This window comes from Ailuropoda melanoleuca, chromosome 13, assembly GCF_002007445.2.
Source record: "Ailuropoda melanoleuca isolate Jingjing chromosome 13, ASM200744v2, whole genome shotgun sequence".
Taxonomy (NCBI): domain Eukaryota; kingdom Metazoa; phylum Chordata; class Mammalia; order Carnivora; family Ursidae; genus Ailuropoda; species Ailuropoda melanoleuca.
In genome coordinates, this window is record NC_048230.1 from 34,716,232 (window position 1) to 34,733,638 (window position 17,407).

Genomic DNA, 17,407 nt, shown 5'->3' on the forward strand with positions numbered 1-17,407 from the left:
CACTATATAGCATTAACTATTCTTTTACTTAAGTTTTTATTTTAATTCCAGTTAATTAACATACAGTGTTATATTAGTTTCTGACGTACAATATAGTAACTCAACAGTTCCATACGTTACGCTGTGCTCGTTAAGGAGAACACTTGCAAGTCTCTTGTTAGTGGGAGTGGTCAAGTACAGAACTGTGAGGTAGATGAGATTTATCTACAGTTTGCCCCACATTTTCGGTAGTGCTTGGTTTCTCCCAGAAGTGCTTGGTAGCAACACACTTTTCTTCCCTTATCAATCACACCTCCATATCTATTTATTGACACTAAGTCACAAGCAATCAAAGAATGCAGTATGTCATATCTTCCATGCAGTCTTACATTTTAGGAAAAGGGACTTAAACACAGATATCAGCCTTATTCAGTTTTGCAATCTTAATTTCAGAATTTATCAGCATTGACTAACTTCTAAATTTTACACCTGTTCCAACATTGGGCAAAGATTTTATTAATGGGCTACATGGTTAAGGCCAGTCACACAGTAGGCAATATTGCTTACCTTTACTAAAAGCACAANTGGGCTACATGGTTAAGGCCAGTCACACAGTAGGCAATATTGCTTACCTTTACTAAAAGCACAAAAAATCCAATTTAAAGTGAAGAAAGGCATTGAAATCATGCATAAAATTAAACTGGGTTTTTCAAATTCAACTGATGATAGGAAGTTGAGTAAAAGTAATGAGATCTAGAAGAAAAACAGCCAGAGGTATTATAATTTTCTCAGTCATATATAATATTTTAAGCTATTTTCTATGAATGATCTGTTATCCTAAGAGACATTCTCATTTTCAATTTTCACCTTATATATAGCAATATTGTTAGGATTTCCTCTTTAGGAAGCATGAAACTATCATTACAACTGAAACACAGGATTATAAAAAATCTGACATATATATATATCTAAAAGATTTTGCACTATCTGACATGGATGGAAAGCAACAATAAAAGAAGGGGATGTAACATTATTTACTTTATCACCCAAATCCTCAAATGCTTTCAGCATCAGGATATAATTAAGAATTAACTGGCGATATGACTTGGGATTTAAAAGATAAAAGGACAAAATAAATACTGAGGTGAGTATTTATAGCCATGTTCAAGCAACAGGAGAAATACAAGAATTATCCGTTTTGATACTAATGTAGGAATATTGAAAGGTTTGACACATCCTCAGAGGAATGACTAAGTCATGGGGACAAAAGGCACAGCATTAGAAATAGAATCAATGACATTGTAATAGCATTGTATGGTGACAGATGATAGCTACACTTGCGGTGAGCATAGCATAATGTATAAACGTGTGGAATCACTATGTTGTACACCTGAAACTAATGGAACACTGTGTGTCAATTATGCTCAAAAAAAAATCCTCAAAGAAAAATAATAGGGACAGCATAGCACCGCACACGCAGCAGCCACCCATATTCCCACTCAGACTACTTTGATCGTTTCCTAAGCGGACTCCCTGGCTCCTGTTCTCCTTCCATTACAAATCCAGGGGACATTCTGAAGAATGGTTTGGTTTGGTTTCACTTTCTTTTACATATTCCATTGAATGTAAGTCCTTTGATTGCAAAGACTGCTTTTTTTCAAGCCAAGTGTCTGGCACGAAACAGAGAAATGCAATTAATATCAATGAATGAATATTGGGAAGGCATCGAGTAAGGAGGATTTATCCTTTTTATGTTTTTTATTCATCAATTAAAAAAGATACATATTAAGGGTCCAATTTATGCAAAACACTTTGTTAAGTGGGACTGTAGTTACTGTAGTTGTAAGAAAAGAGGAGAAAGAGAAGAGGATAGGAGCTCCTATTGAGTATCTATGGAGATTTACTGTTTACCAAGTACTTTGATGATAGTTAATGTGCTTTGAAAAACTCAGTCCTAACCATTTAGAGTACTATCTTTATTTCACATATTTTCTGAAGTTCAGATAACTGAAGTAACTTGCCCAATGACTTCTAGCTATTGTGTGCTAGATCAAGGACTCAAACTGGGGGCTATCTGACTCCAGAGCCCAAACTCTTAACCACTATACTTTTTGTTGTATGAGTCAACTGTCCATACACGAAGTCAACGTACAATATGGTGGGTGTCAAGATACATACGAAACAGATAACAGAACAAAAAAGCATATAAATAACGTTCCCTCCACAAGCACAATTAACATTTTCTGAAAGGAAAATACAAATGGAAATAATCTTAGGGTTCATTATTTTACAGCATTGTATCACAATCTTCTTGAAGATTTATTGCCCATACCATTTATAATGATTAAAGGTTTTGCTTTAACAAAACAAATAGCAATATATCTTAAGTTTTAGAAAACTGAAGTTAAACTTTCTAATTCTATAAATGCAATGAAATAACTTATCTTTGATCACCCTACCTCCTTCCTCCTCTTCCCTTTCTTTTCATTATCTTACTGCACTAATTACCTCATCTATCTTGTCCCAAACATCAGGAAAATAAAAAAGAATCCTCCCATTAAATCTTCCTTCTGGCAAACAATAGCAACATTTTAAGGAGTTCTAAAACACTTCCTGTTTCTACTTCCCCCTTCTATATTTACTTCTCCATCTGCTATAAACTAGATTCTACATTCACTGCTTTCCAAAACTGCAGTTTTACAAGTTAGTGGTGGACTTCTATATGTAGAAATACGGAGGAAGAGATATCCCAAAAAAGACCTTACCCATACCATTTAAAACAAATGTCCTTCAAATACACTGCTAGCCTCAGAAAAACAGGAGGGAATTCTCTAAGGGCAAAAACAAAGTCTGAAACCTGACTTGGACCATTAAGTAAACACTAAATCTGAGCAACCTGGGAACAAATGCCTATTCCAGTTCAGGGGTAGACAGGCAAAGACTTAGGCCCTCCTTAAGGTCCTTCCCTCCAAGTACCTTCAATAGAATAAAAAGTAACCCTCTTTACAATATTCCTTGCAAATCCTATATGAAGGCATGATACTCTAAGATGGCTTATGCAATCCTATGTGGGTTCTACACTATTCTTCTTGCAAAAGTAACTGAAAATTTTTAGGATGAAGAGATCCCCAATATGAGATCTTTAAAAAAAAAAAGAATTTACAGATTCAGGCAGCATAATTCACTTAAAAAAAGATAAATTAAAAAAACTCCATACCTAGAAACACTGTAATGAAATTAAAGATGCCAAAGTCAAAGACCTTAAAAGCAGTCAAAGACGGATCTTCTACAAAGGCATGGCAAAAGAACTGACAGCAGACATCTCAATAGCAAAAATGTCAGCAAGAGGTTAAGTAAACTTATGTGATAAAAGAAGATAATTGTCAACCAAGAAATGCATATGTGGTAAAATTAACTATTAAGAATGAGAGTGAAAAATTATAATTAAAAAAATGACCCTAATGAGAGAGAGAAAAGACTAAGCTCGAAGTGTGAATGGTGAACAAAGAATGGTCAACAAAAAGTGTCTACGAATCTTTTTTAACTTCTTAAAATAATAATAATGTTTATTTGTGAGATTTAGCAAAAGAAAGAACAAAGCGCTAGAGAACAGCATGTAAGTAGGGTGAGCAATTATTGATCATAAAGTCTCCAAACACGGTGTTGGAAGTAATTAGGATATTGGCTAACTTTAGGCTTTGTTAAGTTTAATATGGGGGGAAAAAAGTCATGGACATCAGGGGCTGAACTGCATCCCCTTCAAAATTCATATGTTGAAGTTCTAAGCCTAGTAGAACATGACTGTATTTGGAGATGGGGTCTTTAAAGTGGTAATTAAGATTAAAGAGGTCTTAGAGGTGGGTCCTAATCCAATTTGACTATTGTCCTTATAAGAAGAGGAAATTTGGACACAGCCACACACAAAAGACCATGTAAAGGCACTGAAAGATGATGGCCATCTACAAGCCAAGAAGAAGGCCTCAGGAAAATAACTCTGCAGACACCTGGATCTTGGACTTCTACCTACAGAATTATAAAAAATATGTTTCTGTTGTTGAAGTCACCCAATTTGTGGTACTTTATTGTGGTATTTGCAGCAAACTAATGCAAAGAGTAACCACCAAGGTAATACAATCTGGTTTCTGACTTCCAAACCAAAAGAGTATAAAATGTAGAATAAAAGAGAATAAAAGAATTTGATTGAATCAAAAACCAAAGGCAAGAAAGACAGGAGGCCACATAATGCATATAAATATATAAAGCCATAAAATAAATATGATATAAAGCCATAAAGTAAATATATAAAAAAAAGCCATAAGTAAGATATAAAGTCATAAAGTAAAATGATATAAACAAATTGAATTATATTAACAATCATAAGAAATTCATTAAATTAAAAGCGCGGATTGTCAGATTGAATTTAAAAACAACAACAAATAAAATCCAACTATATTCAGCCGACAATAGACACACATTGAAGCATAAGGGATACTGAAACGGTGAAAGTTAACACATGCAAAAAGATTTACCATGCAAATACTAAATAAAAGAGATGTGGTGTACTCTTATTAATATCTGATATATTGACTTTAAGACCAAAACCATTATTAGAATAAATAGGGTCAGTACATAATGATTCCAGACCCGAATGCCCCAATGAAATACAATCAACCCTCTAAAAACATGATTTTGAACTGTGCAGGCCTGGAGGGAAAAGACTAAATTCTAGAAATATATCTTTTCTTCCTTATGATTTTCTTTTTTTTCTTACGATTTTCTTAATAACATTTTTTCTCTAGGTTGCTTTGTTTTGAGAAAATAGTATATCATATATGTAACATATAAAATATGTGTTACTTGACTATCAGTAAGGCTTCCAGTCAACAGTATAAATTTTGGGGGGGTCAAAAGTGGTACGCATATTTGGTACTGTGCAGAGGGCCGGTGCCCCTAACCCCCATGTTGCTGAAGGGTCACCTATAGTCTCAAAATATATAAAGCAAAAATTGATTAAATGAAAGGATGAAACTAACAAATCTACCTTTTATCGGGAAACATAAGGGAAAAAACCAAATAGATCAAGGACTAATTCCAGTAGTTAAGGAGGCACTACCTTGTTATGACATTTGACTATTGTAGCACAACCACTTATAAAGTTGACCCAAGAAATTATATGATTAGGTATTGCAGGGAGGACACTTAGACTAAGAAGCAATTTAGTAGTCTTTAGGATTTCTGCTGGCATGCTGAATTGTCCAACTGGTTGTATTTGTGACATTCCTGTCCACACTAAATCTAATCTTTGGATATTATCCACAAAGACCAGCCACTGTGACTATAATAGCCCCAAAGAAGTAAGATGTTGAGTCTGTTTACCCCTAAACCCTCCATCCTGTCCCCATTATATACAGGAGAAAGGGAAATCCAGAAGAAAATGGAAGAATAAAAGGACAGACCTTGCTCCCTTTCTCACTACTGGTCCCCAAACCAAGGACATGTCTGAAATGGGATTGGGGACAGAGCCATCTATACACTGCTTATGAGATTAAAGTTATGATTTGGACGTGGTTGGCCTTTTTAGTTCTTAAGGTGAATCTTAACTGTTTTAATATCCAGTATGGTCAGAAAGCTATGGTACCTTCTCAAAATGTCAACAAGACATATTATTAATCAAACATTTCCATGTTTGTTTGATTATATAACTAGTCAATATGGCCACCTATCACACTTTTTTTTTCTTTTTAATAAGCAGAATTATTCAGGAGGAAACTACACTGAGTGGAAAGGCTTGGGTTCAGGTATGATTCTTTTAAGTTTTTCCCACGCTGTAAAATGAGGGAACTGTCCCAAGTGATCTAGTCTTTGATGATAGATGAGCCGTGCCAGGATTTCTACAGATAATTTGCTCCTCTCCAAAGAAACAGAGATATAAAAGAAAAACCTCAAAGAAGAGATGGAAAACAGGAGAAAGAAAATGAACAATAAAGTTTTTACACTTAACTGTGCATTTTTTAAAAATTAGCTTTAAGAAAATTTAATATAAATGTGCATATTCCATAGACAGGTACTTACAATAAGAAAGCCAAGAGACCAAAAACCACTATTCTTTCTCCTGTTGCGAAAGATGAATGAAATCACGTATGTGAAGAATATAAGAGAGGCTGAACAACCAGCTATGCAAACCACCTGCCAACAATAAGGTCGATAGCAAGATGAGAGCTGGCTGGTCCCCTGTGTGACAGGGAATGGAGAGATAATTAGCTCATAAGGATGTGTAAGGTGATTTTCTTTTTTCTTTTAAGATTTTATTTATTTATTTGACAGAGAAGAGACAGCCAGTGAGAGACGGAACACAAGCAGGGCNTGCCAACAATAAGGTCGATAGCAAGATGAGAGCTGGCTGGTCCCCTGTGTGACAGGGAATGGAGAGATAATTAGCTCATAAGGATGTGTAAGGTGATTTTCTTTTTTCTTTTAAGATTTTATTTATTTATTTGACAGAGAAGAGACAGCCAGTGAGAGAGGGAACACAGGCAGGGCGAGCAGGAGAGGAAGAAGCAGGCTCCCAGTGGATGAGCCTGATGTGGGGCTCGATCCCAGGACTCTGGGATCACGCCCTGAGCCAAAGCCAGACGCTTAACAACTGAGCCACGCAGGCGTCCCTGTAAGATGATTTTCTTATGTATGCCTTTTGTTAATAATAGTGTTCATGAAAGTAGATTATTTGTCTTGATTCTATTATTATATTTGGCCTGGTGAAAAAAAAAATGATCACTTACAAGAGCAAACATGAGTCCCAGTGAAAAGCTGAGCTCCAAAATCATGAAGTAGTTAATTAAATATATTGAAAAAAGAACCAAGCGGTATAACGGAATGTCCACCAGAGCCTGTCCAATCCAGTATGCTGAAGGACACAGGCCTGAAATCCATAACTGAGACTGAGTTTTTTGCTGATAAAGAAACAGAAGGGATACAGAAGGGTTTGAAACGTTAGGTAGAAAAGGTATTTCATTTACGCAAATATATTAATTTTTTATAAACTTGAGAAATAGCATGTTGTAGTAGCAATTAGGGTTTTTTTTTTTTTCATCTATATGATTTTATATGGTGAAACTGAGCTTCAGTAACTTTCTCAACTAAGTTTGGGTAAACAGGCCTCAGCACAACTAAAATGCTAATACTGCCCCAAAGAAAGCAGTGTCTTTGTGACTGGAAAATAGCATTTTCCTAAGTATCTGACACCCAGTGTGGGAATGTATAGCCAATGGCTCAACAGGAAAGGTCTGACTTATTAGTAAAATTGATTTACCCTCTGATGTAGAGGAACAAAAATGACTATCACATACGTTTTTAAAGGCCCATTTATAAAAGCATAGTTAAAGCTTTGGAAACGTGGTATATCTTCTATTTGATGCTCTGTTAAAAAATACAAATTCCCGTTGAAATCGTGAAATAACAACATGACGTCAAAACATGGCACATTTCACCTCTACAGTTGATTTAGTATGATTCCCTTTAAAGGTGAGGCAAGTTCACTGTGTTGAATAGTTAACCTTCTGATCCCTTTGACATCAAGATTAACCATTTAATAGAATCTGTAATGAGATTAGAGCAATGACGTAATTTATGTGTAAACATATTTTTCTTGAAGAGCTATCCTGAGTGCATAAAACAATGAAATTCTAACTAAAGTCAAATAAAATCATGTTTCTCCTCCTCCCTTCCCCCTCTCCCTCTGTTCTCTCCCTCCCTTCCCCTCCCCCTCTTACTTCACAATCCCTGATGCTGCTCATGCCCACGTAGGGAGAAATGCAGTTTGCAAGGACCAAGAGAAAGAAGGGTCCATTCGAAGAACCAGTGCCCATCATTAAGACATTCTGGAAGTTCAAAGCACATCTGTAAGCTGTCGAAATTGTTACATGTCATACAATCAAACATAGTTATACATTCTTGAGAAATAATAGTGAAAAGTTCAGAATGGAAGCATATACCTAATTTAAGAAGCAAACAAAGAGAGAAGGAACCATACTTTGGTACCCCTAATAGCAGGTCCCATTCCCAGAATTCCATGATATCACAAGAAAGTTTAAAAATCTGAATTTTATAGGCGTGTATTTAGAGAGCGTGAGCAGGTTCTCTTTCACATTTGCATGTAGTAATTGTTAAATGAAGACACATACTATTTGGAGTGCACTGATATTCTCGGAAGCTGCCATTTTTCAGTTCCCTATTTCCCAGTAGATGAATTATAGATAACCGCCACTAAAACTCTAATAGTAATTGTCTTAAAGCTGTTCTTCTGTTCTTGTCCCTAGCTGCAAGATATAATTAGAGGAGAGCAAATCTGTCCTGCAAAAATAATTTCTTGACTTCTAGAAATGTTTAAATTAATCTTTAAGGCATGGACGGGTCTTACTATAAATCTAAGTTGTTTTCCAGACAGGGCAATTTAATACTGTTATAACAATAGACCAAAAAGAAAAAAGAGTACAGAAATTGCCTTATTTCATATAAAAAAAAATACCCCTGAAAGTACCAGGTAGACAAGAAGTATTTGTAGAATAAATGAAAAATGTATATGTCAGGCTCTGTTCTAGGTACTTAGGAAATTTATTTAATCCTCATGATAATCATATAATGTAGGTACAATTATATTCCCCATTTTACAGATGAAGACAGTGAAGCAAGGAATGGCTAAGAAACTTGCTAATAAATAGGATTTATATGAAATAGGATTCAAACTCAGGTGGTAGGCTATAGAGTTCTTGCCCTTTATCCCTCGCTAAATTGTCTCTTTACCATACTTAAAAAGGCAATGTGTTTCACTCTGTTTTAATAAGTTCTGTAAAATTAAAAATTCCAAGAAGGGCATTGCTAATAATTCCCATAAGAACAGGAAAACAAGTCATTCTCTTGGTATTACATGCAACTGAAAATCTGTAATCCTTTAAAAACACACACACAAATATAAGTTCCAAATTATTAAAGTAAATATACTTATTGTATAATTTATAAATTACCAGGGTGGAATTAGGGTGAGGAGACTATTAATTTTTCTTTGACACTTCAGCCTTTTTGAATTGTTGAATTGCCATAAGTGCATTGTTTTGGTAATCCAAATGACTTATTCTATAAATGAAACAGATGAACATTTAATAGCATGGAAAGATGTCAAAGATTTAGATCTTATGCGACAGAAAGAATTGTAGGACCCTTTGATACAATTCCAATTCAGAAAATATATTTTCAAATATAAGATGGTTCTATAAATAGTGAGTTTATGTTTTTATAAAGGAAAAGAGTGTAGAAGACATTTACCAAATTATTAACAGTTAGATGGAAAAATTAAGAAATAAAATTAGAGGGGTGCCTGGGTGGCTCAGTCAGTTAAGCGTTCGCCTTCCTCTCAGGTTATGATCTCAGGGTTGTGTGATCACCCCCCCCCCCCGGCCTTGGGCTCCCTGCTCAGAGGAGGAGTCTGCTTCTCCCTCTCTCTCTGCCCTTCCCCCTGCTCATGCTCTCTCTGTCTCACGCTCTCTCAAATAAATAAGTTAATTAATTAATTAATTAAATAAAATAAAAAGAAATGAAATCAGAGAATTTTACCCTCTCTATTACATATTTTTTTAAAAGATTTTATTTATTTATGCAACAGAGATAGAGACAGCCAGCGAGAGAGGGAACACAAGCAGGGGGAGTGGGAGAGGAAGAAGCAGGCTCCCCGTGGAGAAGCCTGATGTGGGGCTCGATCCCATAACGCTGGGATCACGCCCTGAGCCAAAGGCAGACGCTTAACCGCCGTGCCACCCAGGCGCCCCTCTATATTACATATTTTAGTAATGTTTCTCTATTAAACATGCATTGCTTTTTTCTGCTTTATTGAAGTATAACTGACAAACAAAATTGTAAGATACTTAAAATGTACATCATGATTTGACATACATATACATTGTGAAGAGATTTCTCCTATCTCGTTAACATATCCATCACCTCACATGTATATATTTGTATGTGTGTGTACACATGTATGTATATATAAGAACGTTTATGTTCTACTTAGCAAATTTCAATTATACTATACAGTGTTATCAACTATAGCCTCCAAATTACACATTAGGTCTTTAGATCTTATAGCTGAAAGCTCATACCTTTTTATCAGCCTAACACTATTTCCCCTACCCTCTAGTCCCTGGCAGCCACTTTTCTACTCTCCATTTCTAGGAGTTGGACTATTTTTTTTCCTACTTATAAGTGATACCATGCAGTATTTGCCTTTCTCTGTCTGGTTTACTTAACTTAGCATCATGTCCTCAAGATCTATCCACATTGTTGCAAAACATGCATTGCTTTGACAACAAATAAAATCACTAATAAAAGATGATCCCTTTAAGAGAAAACATGCTCTTTAAAGGATTACAATTTTATACCTTACCCAAAAAAGACTCAAGTTATACTGATATAGAACAGTTGAGTTGCTTTTTACTACTCTTACTAATTGAATCCCTATTTCTCACCTGTATTATTGATGACCAACAGACCGGTAAGAGGAGCCTGGGAGGGTTGTTTCAGAGAAAGGAAATACATACTGGATGAAAGCTCCCAACAATGAGTGTAATTAGATACCACACCCACTATCTTCTCGAAAATGGTGGGGGTAAAAGGAATACCAAGTACCAGTAACCTAAGGAAAAGAAAATTAAAATGCAAGTCTAAAACATTTTCCCCCTATTTAAGTCACAAACATGCTATATAAATGCCAGCCTATGGAAATTCAACATACAAATATGGCCTTTAGTTACATAAAGTGAAAATAAGATTAATCTAAAAACAGGCTCAAAATTTTCCATAAGTCACTATCACTTTGCAAGATTGCCAAGGATAATACAGCATCAAAAAGAGAAGGTAAGATCCAAGTGGGTTCCTCTATGGGTGTGATGGTTGACAAGGACAACAGGAAAAATGGTTTGAAGATTTGATGGGATGCCAGGAGCCTCCAACAGCCTGCCTAGGTAGTTTTAAAGGGAAAGAAACCTGATTTCACACTGCCCTCAGACTTGTAATGTGCACAATTTCAAGTTAAATTTTAACTTTCATCAGCTGCTGTTTTATATATACTTTAATTTTCATGAAACTAGATGCCATATATAATACACTATTTTCAGATCCTAAAATTCATTTTTCCAGCTGAAACAATGAGTAAAAGTCTTTCAAGTAATCTTTTTGTTTCTATAATAAGGTTATGAGTCCAGTCTTTGCAATGACTACTTTCTCATCAGACCTCAGGCTCTACCTCCTTCTTCCTCACTCTCAGCCTCATATTTCATAGGGAAAAAATGAAGTCCATCAGACAGAAAGCCCTCCTGGTATTATCACCTCCCCCCCACAAATAACCCCAGAAAACATCCTTTCAGTGTTCCTTTTTGTTGTAACAGATGCTGTTTTTCTCCCTATCAAAGTCAGTTCTCAATATAGCTCTGGATCCAGACCCTTGCCACCCTACCTGAGACCTTGCTCAATTTGCTCATCTTCCATTATTTCATCCTACTGGCATATTCCCATCATGACTAAAGCATGTTCTAGTGTCTCCCATTCATTAAAAAACAAAAAAAGGAAAAAGAAACTTCCTCCTAATTTCAATCTCCCTTCAGCTACTACTGCTCTTTCTACTCTCTCCATGGTCAAGCACCTCAAAAGAGTTGTCTGTTTTCAGACCTTCTCTTCTTAAAACCTTTAATGATTCCCTTTTGCCAAACACAATTGATGCTTTCTGCTCTAAACTGGTGTTCTCCCCCTTTTATTTGCTTGGCTTTTCCAATCTTGGCTCAAATGTGACCATTTCAATGAGGCCAACACTGACCACCTTATTTAGAATTACAATGAACTCCTAACTCCCACCAGCCTTTCCCATCCCCTTACTCTATTCTGCATAATCTATTATATAATTTATTTAGTTTTCATATTTGTTATTTGTTACCTTTTCCTCCCAACCAGAAGGTAAACAATGTCTAGCATATAACAGGCTTCAATAAAGATTTGTGATATAATGAATAATTAACATATTTATTGGGTAATTATTTCATTGGTATTTTTCTCCCCCACAAGATGTAATTTGAAAGACCTTGTCAACTGTGCTCACTACTGTAGGATAACACTTACAGTCACTCCAAAAACTTTGTTAAGTGGGTGAAGAAGTTAATAGACTTATTTTCTTCACATTTAAACTTTTTTTCATATATTGACTAGAGATTTTTAAAGTAGTCTGATACTTACAAGGACAAAAGTGCTTTCTTTTCACGCCTTAAGAAGCGAAGCCTTGCCATGGCACAGACCTGTTGTTTCCAGAAAGTTCCAGTACTAATGACCTTTCTCAATCCAGGAAGAGAACAAGGACCCTGTTGCATTTCAGACTCAGTTCTAGTATCTCTTATCTCATTGACTTTCTCCTGTTTCCGAATGCCAAAATCTGCAACCATGTAATAAACCATTATAATGGGCTATGTTATTTGCCCATTCTCTTTACAAACTTTAAAAATACACTAGAATATTTGAAACAGCACTTCTAACAAGTTCAGCTACTGATATCCATAACTCATATTCAAAATCTGTCCTTCAGAAAACTATAATTCCAATGAGAGAGTAAATTAATTTTTGAGGATGGATTAGGCTTCTTGGGAAGCATTTATTCTTTCATATCAATAGCAGCAGCTCTTTACTAAGGCATTTTGCAGAGCAAGGTTTGTGCAAAAACACAAATATAAATGTATGTAGCTGAGTTTCTTTTTTTTTTTAGATTCATTTTATTTACTCATTTGAGAGACAGAGAGCGCATGTGCACGAGCGTGGGGAGGGACTGAAGGAGAGGATCTCAAGCAGACTCCATGCTGAGCGCAGAGCCTGACGCAGGGCTCAACCCCATTACCCCAAGATCACGACCTGAGCCAAAATCAAGAGTTCGATGCTTAACCCACTGAGCCACCCAGGTGCCCCTGTAGCTGAGTTTCTAAAAGGTCTCCTCTGTCATCTAGAACTCCACCACAGGATTAGTTCATCACTGATGACTGACATCCCAATGACTATTTCCAGACACTGGTTTTAAGTAACAGAAAGTCCTGGAAAGACCTGTTATTCAAATCCCACATATGCCTCACAGCAGCTGTTATGGTTCTGACTAATCACTCAATTATTCCAAATCTCAGTTTACTCCCTGCATAAGAAGTTATTAAGGGAATTAAGAATAATGTAATCCAGCAGCTGAGCACAATGGCTGGCACACAGCTCCTACATTCTTCTAATTATTAGTTTTACAAACTAAACTCAGGGAAGATATCATCTTATTGATTTATCCTTTATGAATACATCAATTAGAATTAATTTATTAGCTAAGTAAGAGTACATTTTTATAGGAAATAGCAGGTAAGAGACGAAGCCAGAATTCATTATGATAGCAGAGAGTTATTGATGATATGGGGAAGTGGGCACTGCAATAGAGTAACTACTTAGCAACAAATCTGATTATGTTAGATATAAAACAATTATGATACTTTAAAAGTGGGCAACCCTTTTTTATATCTAATATACATTCTAGGCAGAATTCCACACAAAAAACTACAAATATGAATCAATATGTGGTCATTTTCTGTTTTCTCTAATTTTCTGCTAGACACACATCATTATACCTCGCTCAATGATTTGCCTTCTAGGTTCATGAAGACTTCGTTGAGAGTTGTCATGGAAACACCATAATTCATTATGCCCTAGTCAGTACATTTCAAGGTCACTGTAAAGATCTAAAAAGCAGACATATAAAATGATGCAATTAAAATTGCTAATGAGTATATTAAAATACAAAGTCCTAAAGATTACTCAAAATAGATAAATCTAAACATATTTTCATATTAAAGCTGCCACAATAATCTAATAAAAATATTCCCATTTTTCTTGTCCTTCAAATCAATTTTATTGTTTTACATCTCTTTTCTCTTTCACAAGCTTTAAAATTTCTTGCATCACTATGGTCATGTGTCTGTGTAAGTATATGTGTCTACTTAAAAATTCATTAAGCAAAAATTATATCTCCTTCTCTGTATTTTCTAACTTTTCTATACTGAGCATATTACACTTAGAATTAAAATGATATTTACAAAGACCCTGCTGACCGTCTTCCAAGTGTTTTAAAAAATAAGACCTTATATAATCTGTGTTTCTAAAAAAAATGTAAAGGTTTTGCTGTTTCAGAAAAGATACTTCAAAGCTTCATTTAATGCTGACACAGAAAGCAAATCTTGGTTTTTCAGTGAAATACATTCATGGAAATTTTAGTTGCTCTCACATTAAAACCATGTATCTGATAACACACTTCATTATATTGAAAACAAAAGGCAGAGCTCTTAGGAATAAAGTTTCATGTATATAAGCTTTAAAACCCAACTGAAGGAAAACAGAAAATGCAATCAGCCTATCGTGGACATTTAGATGTATTCTATATGATCGTATGGTAAGTTATCTAGAAATCTGTTTGTTCTTTCCAAGGGCAAAATATACACAAGTTTTTTTTCACTTTCTGCTGTTAACTTGGCATCAGGGATGAGCTGTTTAATGAGGGAAGTAATTCTTTCTGGATTACACATTTCATTCCTGTGTAAACTAACATTTCAAAAGAAGCATAAGTCTTTTGAATTATCTCCAACATCACTGTTCATTAAAAGATAGTTTTCTATTAAATAATTTGTATTTATTAGAGGTGTCTCCTGCTAATTTCAGTAATCCATTCCCACAAATTAGATGTTCTATTTCCAAGTGCTAAATGGTAGCCTCGTTCGAATTATTTTAAATGGGAAAAAATACAGTGCATTTATTACATGTCAACCCCAAATCCCCAGGCAACTTCCTAAAATGTAACTAAAGTAAGTGGAAATTTCAGGATACCTATTATATGGACAGATAGATAGACAAACAGCAGGCTAGCATGTAAAAACATATATATATGTATGTGTATATATATGAAATCATGATAGGATGTAAAGTACATGAAATGTTACTTCTGTATCACTAAAAAATTAATAAGGTTTTTAATAAACAGTTGCTTTTTTGTGGCAAATGGCTTCTATTAATGCCAATAACTCACCTGTTGATGTGCCATGCTTTCTAAATTTTCCCATGTGATATTCTGACATCAAAGTCAATTCTGACATATAAAGTAGATTTGGAATACAGTTTCAGAACTTTAGGGCCAACTGTTTTGTTAAAAATTTCAACTCCTTTTTTATTTTTTTATTTTTTAAGAGAGAGTGCAAGAGTGAGTGGAGGGGAGGGGCAGAAGGAGAGGGAGAGAGAGAATCTTAAGCAGACTCCACGCCCAGCAGAGAGCCCAACACAGGACTCAGTCTCACAACCCTGAGATCATGACCTGAGCTGAAATCAAGAGTTGAACACTTAACCAACTGAGCCACCCAGGTGCCCCATAATTTATCAATTGCTTTTTGAAAACATAATTATAAACATTTCTGGTATATTAGTCAAAAACTTTTTATTGAAAGATACATACACATTTAGAAATTCACATGTTTAAAACTAAGAGATAAATATCAAGGCACACGTTAATGAGGCAGATATATTGTTCTATTTATTGTACATCAATTTCTACCAAATATTAAGTTGGCTTTCTTATATCCTTAGAAGATTACATGAAATATCACCCCTTATATTGATATTCATATTAAAAAGCTATTCCCAGAATACATTACCTTAAATGATATCCAATACCCCATTTTCGCTTCAGAAACAAAGATGACCCTGCACATTTCAACTTCCCATTAGACAGAAACACTTTCTTATCTGAGTAGAAAGAAAGAAAGAATAAATTATGTGAATTCTTTATATGGGTATATCCTCTGCTCTGGAGACCAAATCACCAAATGAATTTTTCAATATGAATGCAGTCTTGATACAATTGAGTTCCTGGGTGCAGCACCACCTCTCACCCCCATGCCTCCTCTGAAGCAGGACTCAGAAATTCATTGCATCGCTCACAGCTTATCCAATGGCATAATACATTGCAAGGATGGCCCGATCCTTCTACTCTCCCTTTATCCACATACTTTGCTATGTAACTTTGCAGTATTCTCTCATCATGGGCAAGGAGACCTTCTCCACGCCTTGATATCTGCCTCCACCACATGAGGCCAATGCTTTGGCCAATGGCACGTTAGCCAACTTCGGCAAGTAGAGGCTTGAAATGGGCTTATGCATTGGGACTTGGTCTCTAGGGCCTTAGTCACTGCTTTGAGAATCCCTGGGGCAGTCTGTTGGAAGATGAAATACACCTAGGCTGTCACCTAAGCCACCTTAGGTCACGTAACTGGACTTGCCAATGGCCATTCAACCACCAGACATGTAACTGAACCCAAAGACCTGAAAATCTTTCTAAGTGAGCCCACCCTAAATTGCCAACTCTCCAACTCATGCACTAAATAAATACTTATTGACTTGAGACACTAAGTTTGGGGATGGCTGTTTCATAGCTGTTAGCAGGAGGAAACTGACACAGAGGTAAAGTATATTTTACTTCTGATTTCATGGAGGAAACTTAGAATAAGGTTATACTGCACATTAGAGAGCAAAAATTTCTCTTCTTTTCACTGAGTCCATTTCTGACTTCATTTTTTTAACCTTCTGCCTTGCACCCTTTCCTGGTTTACTGAAACTCATCTACCCCACCTGCTACTATGTCCTAAGCAGAATGTTTGTTCCATCTCTAATTTCCAATTTTGCTTCTTCACACTCAACACCTTGCTTAATGAACCAAGGATCAACCTAAGAAGGCCACAAAGGGTTGTAAATTTAAAGTAATTTTCCCAGCTAAAAGTTTTTCCTATCCAAAAACAAAAAAACAATATAGGAAATATTGGAGTTTCACAATTTAAAAAACATACTTGTGATTAATGTAGGCAGTAAAGAAAGTTACAGACAAGAAGATACATAAAGCATGGGTCTAAGAGCTCACTGGGGGCTCAGGATTTCTCCAAAGCAAATTTCATCTTTAGAAGGCAGTCACTCAAATGGATTACAAACAAGATTCTCTACTTTTAAAAACAGATTATAGATACTATCTCTCATGTTCAATCCTTAAATAACTATTAGAAGAAAGAAACCAAGAATCACCACCCATGATGTCAGCCTCATTCACGATCTGGGTACTAAGAAGGATTGTGCGGTTTGTTTTATGCTCCTTCAGGAAGGTCCAAACTTGGTGCCTTGAAAAAGGATCCAACCTAGCAGTCGGTTCATCCAGTAGAAAACTTACAGAGGAAGAAGAGTATGAAAGCATCTTCTTTTTTTTTTTTTTAAGATTTTATTTTTATTTATGTGACAGAGATAGAGACAGCCAGCGAGAGAGGGAACACAAGCGGGGGGGTGGGAGAGGAAGAAG

General features: G+C 35.6%; 1 protein-coding gene across 1 annotated transcript in view; it reads right to left on the reverse strand.

The window, feature by feature from the left end:
- ABCA10 (ATP binding cassette subfamily A member 10) overlaps positions 1-17,407 on the reverse strand; it is a 59,907-nt gene that overhangs the window by 12,072 nt on the left and 30,428 nt on the right. The window contains 12 exon segments of the mRNA XM_034640714.1: positions 593-732; positions 6,052-6,165; positions 6,759-6,929; positions 7,749-7,875; positions 8,806-9,023; positions 10,061-10,113; positions 10,494-10,660; positions 12,250-12,473; positions 13,656-13,766; positions 14,481-14,622; positions 15,723-15,813; positions 17,140-17,274. Coding sequence (XP_034496605.1) covers positions 593-732; positions 6,052-6,165; positions 6,759-6,929; positions 7,749-7,875; positions 8,806-9,023; positions 10,061-10,113; positions 10,494-10,660; positions 12,250-12,473; positions 13,656-13,766; positions 14,481-14,622; positions 15,723-15,813; positions 17,140-17,274 — 1,693 coding nt within the window.